This window comes from Bicyclus anynana, chromosome 8, assembly GCF_947172395.1.
Source record: "Bicyclus anynana chromosome 8, ilBicAnyn1.1, whole genome shotgun sequence".
In the NCBI taxonomy this organism is placed as follows: domain Eukaryota; kingdom Metazoa; phylum Arthropoda; class Insecta; order Lepidoptera; family Nymphalidae; genus Bicyclus; species Bicyclus anynana.
The window spans coordinates 5888438-5896164 of record NC_069090.1 but is presented as its reverse complement, the minus strand read 5'-3'; the positions used below and the strand labels follow the sequence as shown (position 1 = coordinate 5896164).

The following is a 7727-nucleotide window of genomic DNA, read 5'->3' as shown; positions in this document are numbered from 1 at the left end:
TCCAAGATGCAACCAAATACTTTCAACCAATAGCGACAACTGGAAATACCATTCTATATCATATCTTTCATTGCGTTGGGGCGAAAATGATGGGACTGGGAGAACTCCGCCGCCATTGGTCGACATTTTATCTATTTTTCTTCAATAGATAGTATGTACTAGTAGTTGGTCGCATACTAGAACTGCAATGAGGCAGTTTTGTACCAGTATGTGAAAAAAACGATAAATAATTTTATGAAACACAAATTTATTAAATAAAACAAATCATAATAATAAACTCAAAGATAAAAATACCTACATATATCCAGTGAGCACATAATATTCAATCAACCTCCTCTATCACTGGCCCGTCTTTACCACCGCTATTGCTTCTATTAGTTTTCATACCACCGCCATGCAGCTTTCTCATAATAGGAACGCAAACTGCTGACACCTCTTTGAACTTTTCCTCATACTCGACTTGTTCTGCCAAAGAATTCATTTCGAGCCAATTCAGAGTTTCGTCACATAAACTACGAGCTCGTGAACTTTCAGAATCTCCAACTTTACCCCCAGCTTCGTTGATAGCTTGTTTGACACCGAAAATATACGTTTCCAATCTATTGCGAGCAGCCAAACGATTTCTTTGTCTATCATCTTCATCTTTGTATGTATCTGCGTCAGCTATCATCTTGTCTATATCGGCTTGTGAAAGACGTCCTTTGTCGTTCTTTATTACGATGTTTTTGCTTTTACCAGTGCTGTTTTCTTTAGCTGACACATTAAGTATGCCGTTGGCGTCCAAATCAAACGTTACGTCGACCTGAGGGACACCGCGTGGTGCCGGCGGAATGCCAGTTAAATCGAAAGTTCCCAGTAAATTATTGTCCTTGGTCATGGCCCTTTCACCTTCATACACTTGAATAGTTACCGCAAGTTGGTTGTCAGAGTATGTTGTAAAAGTCTGAGAGTGCTTACAAGGGATCTTTGCGTTTCGCTCTACTATATTTGTCATAACTCCACCAGCGGTTTCTATTCCTAAAGACAAAGGAGTAACATCGACAAGTAAGACATCTTTTATTTTGGAATGGCGTTCTCCGCTCAATATAGCTGCTTGTACTGCTGCCCCATATGCAACAGCTTCGTCGGGATTGATAGACAAATTGAGCTTCTTGCCATTGAAAAAGTTTTGCAGCAAACTTTGTATTTTAGGGATGCGTGTAGAACCTCCGACTAAAACGATGTCGTTTATCGAATTTTTATCTAGTTTTGCATCTTTTAGAGCCTTCTCAACAGGGTCTAGTGTCATACGAAAGAGATCACTATTTAGCTCTTCGAATCGTGCTCTAGATATTCGTGAGAAGAAATCGATACCTTCATATAAAGCATCAATCTCTAAGTTAGCCTCAGTGCTAGAAGACAGTGTTCTCTTGGCCCTTTCTGCTGCAGTTCTAAGACGACGCAATGCTTTTGGATTGGCACTTAAATCTTTTGCATGCTTTCTTTTAAATTCGCCAGCGAGATAATTTACAAGTCGACTGTCGAAATCTTCTCCTCCAAGATGTGTATCTCCAGCAGTTGCTTTAACTTCAAATAACGAACCCTCATCAATGGATAGGACCGAAACATCGAAAGTACCTCCTCCTAAATCAAATATTAATACATTCCTTTCTCCTTTTAAATTTTTGTCTAAACCGTATGCCAGCGCAGCAGCTGTAGGTTCATTGATAATACGAAGAACGTTTAAACCAGCGATAGCTCCGGCATCTTTCGTAGCCTGCCGTTGGGAATCATTAAAATATGCAGGCACAGTTATAACAGAATTTGTAATAGACATTCCTAAATATGCTTCAGCTATTTCTTTCATTTTAATCAGCACCATACTGCTTATCTCTTCAGGGGCAAAGCGTTTGGTTTTCCCTTTATACATGATCTGAATTTTTGGCTTACCTCCATCGTTTATAACTTTGAAAGGCCAGTGTTTGAGGTCTTGCTGGATCTTGGGATCATCAAACTTTCTACCTATTAGACGTTTGGCGTCGAATATTGTATTGCTAGGGTTAAGGGCAACCTGGTTTTTAGCAGCATCTCCTACCAGGCGCTCCGTGTCTGTAAACGCAACATATGACGGTGTTGTTCGGTTACCCTGATCATTCGCTATAATATCTACGTTTCCATGTTGCCACACACCCACACAAGAATAAGTTGTTCCCAAATCTATACCGATAGCTGGCATCTTAGGTTTTAAATTTTAACTTTTCACTTTTTATTGGCTTTTATTTATTATTTAGATTTAAAAAATAACCATAAAATTTGACAATGTTCTAATTACAAATTTAATTTTATTCTTAAAAAATAACATCTTCAATTCAAGCCAGTATCAGATTTTTAATAAAACCTAAAGTCCCATTTGTTATTCCGCAAAACAGCGAGACGCTGTGAAAAATGGTATCATTTTGTTGTCGACATCCAGTCGACCCGCACGAAACATTTTGCATCCACGTTAATTATAAGATCTATTAAAATGTGGAATGCCCTTTCGACGTCTGTATTTGACACGCACAACTTGAGCACCTTCAAGGCAAAAGTGAATGGGCATCTTCTAGGCAAGCGCGCTTCATCTTAGACCAGAGTCCTCATCGATCCTTTCCATCAGGCATAATTAAGCGCAAGCTTAAACAACATAAAAAAAGTTCTTACAAGAGGTACAAGAGCTACTACGTTAATTTCCAAGAGCATTAAACTTCAAAATTCACAGACAGAATTTATGAATTGAAATCAAAGTATGAACATTGTATGTATGTATTCTTTATAGAAAAACTTTCATTCTTCAAGTTACATTTGTAAAAATGGTAGATGTACTCGTAGAAAAATACTTAAAATAATGGTATTCCCAATTTTTTAAAATTCTACTTCGAAAGTCAGGCATAGGTTATCCGAGTCCGACGTTATATCACGTGAGTTATAGGCGTGTTTCATATTTTATGAATAATACTCATCATCATCATCATCATCATATCAGCCAATGGACGTCCACTGCAGGACATAGGCCTTTTGTAGGGACTTCCAAACATCACGATACTGAGCCATCTGCATCCAGCGAATCCCTGCGACTCGCTTGATGTCGTCAGTCCACCTGGTGGGGGGTCGGCCAACACTGCGCTTACTAGTGCGGGGTCGCCATTCCAGCACTTTGGGACCCCAACGTCCATCGGCTCTTCGCACTATGTGCCCCGCCCATTGCCACTTCAGCTTTGCAACTCGTTGAGCTATGTCGGTGACTTTGGTTCTTCTGCGGATCTCCTCATTTCTGATTCGATCACGCAGAGATACTCCTAACATAGCTCGTTCCATCGCCCGCTGTGTGACTCTGAGCCTTCTTATGAGGCCCATAGTTAGCGACCAAGTCTCGGAACCATAGGTCATCACTGGCAACACGCACTGTTCGAAGACTTTTGTCTTCAGGCACTGAGGAATTTCGGACGAAAAGATGTCGCGAAGTTTCCCGAATGCAGCCCAGCCGAGTTGGATTCGACGGTTCACCTCTTTCTCGAAATTGGACCTACCTAACTGGATCATATGTCCTAGGTATATGTATTCGTCTACAATTTCGAGTGCAGCGTTCCCAACTATAACTGGGTGGAGCGATACATGAGCATTACACATTATTTTTGTTTTGCCCATGTTCATTTTCAGGCCCACCTGTTGAGAAACGCTGCTGAGGTCATTGAGCATGGTACTAAGGTCATCCAGAGTCTGTGCCATGATGACTACATCGTCCGCGAACCGCAGTTGAGTGATGTACTCGCCATTGATGTTGATGCCAAGTCCGCCCCAGTCCAGAAGCTTAAAGACGTCTTCCAATGCGGCGGTAAATAGCTTCGGAGAGATCACATCTCCCTGACGCACTCCTCGCTGCAACTGGATTGGCCTCGTAGTCTGATCCTGAATACGGACTGACATAGTGGCGTTTTCGTACAAGCACTTCAACGCTTGGATATACCTGTAATCAATTCGGCATCTCTGCAATGACCTTAGCACAGCCCAGGTTTCCACCGAATCGAAGGCTTTCTTATAGTCCACAAACGCTAAGCAAAGTGGCTGGTTATACTCGTGAGTCTTCTGTATAACCTGCCGCAGCGTATGGATGTGGTCTATGGTACTAAAACCTTTTCGGAAACCGGCTTGTTCGGGAGGCTGGAAGTCGTCAAACCTATTAGCGAGACGATTCGTAATGACTCTCGAGAACAATTTGTAAACATGGCTTAGCAGCGAGATGGGTCTGTAATTCTTCAGCAAGGTGTTGTCACCTTTTTTGAAGAACAGAACCACCACGCTCCTATGCCACGCCTCAGGCATCGTGCCCTCGTGAATGACGGAATTGAACAATCGCTGAAGGACTTTAAGTATCGGTTTTCCACCCGCTTTCAGGAGTTCTGCTGTGATTCCGTCCTCACCTGGCGCCTTATTGTTCTTCAGGTGTTTGAGAGCCACACTAATCTCGTATAGGCTGACGTCCGGGATATCTTCGGTATAGTGTCGGGTCAACTTGGCTCTGGGGTCTTTAGCCAAGTTGTCAACAGGCTGCTGAGTAGTCGTGTATAGCTGTCCATAGAACATAGTATTATTCCTATTCTATGGAATAATACTCACCATAGTTTAATTCTAAAACACCCATAATTTAAAAGGGGCTATATGTTCTTAAATGTTCATGTTTTGATTATTAGTTTCTTCGAATGATTAGGATTTATTTTGTTTTTCTTTTTCTATACATTCTAACATGCGAAAAAAATAAATATAAGGGGTTGAAATAGGGGTTGAAAGTTTACATCGACTTCCACGCGGATGAAGTCGCGGGCGTCCGCTAGTCAATTAAAATATTTAGTCTGTGAAAGGCTCAAAAATGCTAGAATCAAGGCCGATAAGCCAATTTAGAACAATATAATTGGACTATGAATGTCAGTTGTCACTGTCAATCTTGACTGCGTCAAGGTCAACGTCAATTTGTTTTGTTTTGATTTTGATTTAGAATTTTTGAATCGTTAGAAATGGTTCGAAGAACATCAAGTTAATCAGATTAATAATTATCTTTCAAATTCGATTAAAATAAGTATTCATATTTTTTTTTATTTGTGCCAATAGCCAAAATACCCAGTCTAATAATTGTATGATGTACAATTATATACCATACTTCAAACCTAACCTATAAAAGTTTTCAAATAATAATTATACTTCGATCTTTAACATTCATATCCTTTTAACTGTTGAACAATGAGATATGCGCAACTTGTAGTTGGGCCTGCTGGCAGTGGTAAGGTAAGATAAATTATAATTCAATTTATTTCCTACACTTTTACAATTACCTTTCGCAATAACAAAGTACAATGTAGCATCACTGTTGAAAAATACTACAGTTATTATAGAGTACTAATAGAATTATAAACTTGATAATACAATTATGTAGACTTAGTTTCAGAGTCCTTTTCTTTTCTTGGTAAAACTACATATTTGTTACAACCAAACAATGTCTACGATTAATTAAAGAATTTGTTGTAGTCCACATACTGCTCAACATTGGTAAAACACGCCACAGACACAAAGCGTATTATAGAAGTTGTGAACTTTGACCCAGCCGCCGAACACTTTGATTATGAACCGTTGGTAGACATCAGAGAGCTGATACATTTGGACGATGCTATGGAAGATGAAGATCTACAGTTTGGACCTAATGGAGGACTTGTGTTTTGCTTGGAGTATGTTTTATATTTAGTATTAACTAGTTTACATAGGTAATTTAATTTTCTCTATGCTGGTGATCATTGGCACTAACATGCAACAAACAAGATAATTTCATGAAGAGAAATAGTAAAAATTCAAGCTTTATCATTTCATTGGGACTGTGACAACTCTGGTACTATTGGAAGACATTTTGTCTGTTTTCTCTTCACTTGGTCACTGAAACTGCCACTGTATTATAATATATATGTATCTTATGCATCAATGCCACGATTCTAATTCTCTTGTTTCATGTAACTCTTTGTAAAGTCCAATAAATAATCTTTGTAAAAATAGTCTTTGTAAATTATTTATAATATTTTGTTATTGCCTTTGATGAATGAGCCGTTATGGCCTAATGGATATAACCTCTGCCTCTGATTCTGGAGGGTGTAGGTTCAAATCTGGTCAAGGGCATGGACCTCCAACTTTTTAGTTATTTGTGTTTTAAGGAATTATAGGGAACGGTGAAATAAAATCATTGTGAGGAAACTGCTTATCTGAAAATTTCTTAATTGTCTGAGTGTTTTAAGTCTGCCAATCTGCCAATGTGGGGTGTGTGGGACTATTTTTCCTAAAAACTCTCATTCTGAGAGGAGCTCGGCAAGCTGAGCTCAAGTCTCCTCTCAGCTGAATATAGGTTAATAATGATGATGAATTTTCTTTACAGAACTTTACTAGAAAACTGTGATTGGCTAGAAGAGCAGCTAGGTGACGTAGACGACGACTACATCCTGTTTGACTGTCCAGGTCAGATAGAGCTGTACACACACTTACCGGTCATCAGAAAACTTGTGGACACACTCGAAAAATGGAACTTCAGGATATGTGTTGTCTTCATGATTGATTCACAATTCATGGTGGATGGAGCAAAGTTTCTATCGGGTATGTGGTCAGTGGAATTAAAACCTCAAGTAAAAATTAGTTCGTTTATTTATATTAGTTCATGGTGGCCACCATACCATGATATGAGTGGGTTTGATTATTGTTATTCCCATTCCTAGTACATGTTTTTGTATTTTTTATTTATGTAATATTATTCTACATAATCCATAGCTGCCTAACCATAGTGCAAAATAAACACCAGTAATTGGAAAGAAGTAAGAGAATATTGGTCATACTAAAAAGGGAAAACAATAACTAATATTCAATTTTTTTTTTAAATTAGTTGAAAACCTATCATAATGTACTACAGTTTGTTTCATGTAAGATGCCGTGGGAAACAGTTTGTTTCATGTAAGATGCCGTGGGAAACAGTTTGTTTGTCTCTTGAAAGTTTGCCACAATTCACGATAATAGTATGTACAGGCAACTGTCACTGTACCCATGCTCTCTGAAAAACACTAAGCTATAATGATTCAGTCTAATCCACATTTTCTTATTTTATACATTTTTTAGGAACAATGGCTGCCCTTAGTGTGATGGTAAACTTAGAACTGCCACATGTTAACATTTTAACCAAAATGGATTTACTTAGTAAATCAGCACGAAAACAGATTGACAAGTAAGTTTTGAAGCAATTTGTTTTAGATTTTATACTGTCTCTATAATAAACTAATAAACAAAAACTACAGAAATACCCCTTAGACCAAATTCCACCAAGTTGATGGAAAATAAAATTTATAGAAAACAAAATATTTCATTGAATTTGTTTGATTTTTTTCAGTTATCTAGATCCAGATCCCCACATTTTACTGGCGGACATGAGAAATTCTAATTCAAAATGGCATGAGAAATATGCTAAACTAACTGAATCGATTGGAGAAATCATAGAGAACTTTAGTTTAGTTAGATTCTATCCACTCAACATCAAGGATGAAGAGAGCATAGACAATATACTGCTGACAATAGACAATATCATCCAATATGGTGAGGATGCTGATGTTAAAATAAGAGATTTTGAAGAACCAGAACCAGATGATATTGATGAGAATGATATATAATAATAATAATAAATATTTTCTTTACAATAT

The 7727-nt window shown here is 38.2% G+C and overlaps 2 protein-coding genes across 2 annotated transcripts; one reads left to right on the top strand and one right to left on the bottom strand.

The window, feature by feature from the left end:
* Nucleotides 1-315: 315 nt before the first annotated feature.
* Nucleotides 316-2222, bottom strand: LOC112051623 (heat shock protein 68-like). The gene has a single exon (XM_024090337.2). The coding sequence runs from the start codon at nt 2213-2215 to the stop codon at nt 323-325; it is 1893 nt and encodes a 630-aa protein (XP_023946105.2). The 5' UTR covers nt 2216-2222; the 3' UTR covers nt 316-322.
* A 2770-nt stretch (nt 2223-4992) lies between these two features.
* Nucleotides 4993-7724, top strand: LOC112051624 (GPN-loop GTPase 3). The gene is made up of 5 exons (XM_024090339.2): nt 4993-5295; nt 5536-5732; nt 6425-6639; nt 7153-7258; nt 7421-7724. The coding sequence occupies exons 1-5, from the start codon at nt 5251-5253 to the stop codon at nt 7695-7697; spliced, it is 840 nt and encodes a 279-aa protein (XP_023946107.2). The 5' UTR covers nt 4993-5250; the 3' UTR covers nt 7698-7724.
* The last annotated feature ends 3 nt before the right edge of the window (nt 7725-7727 follow it).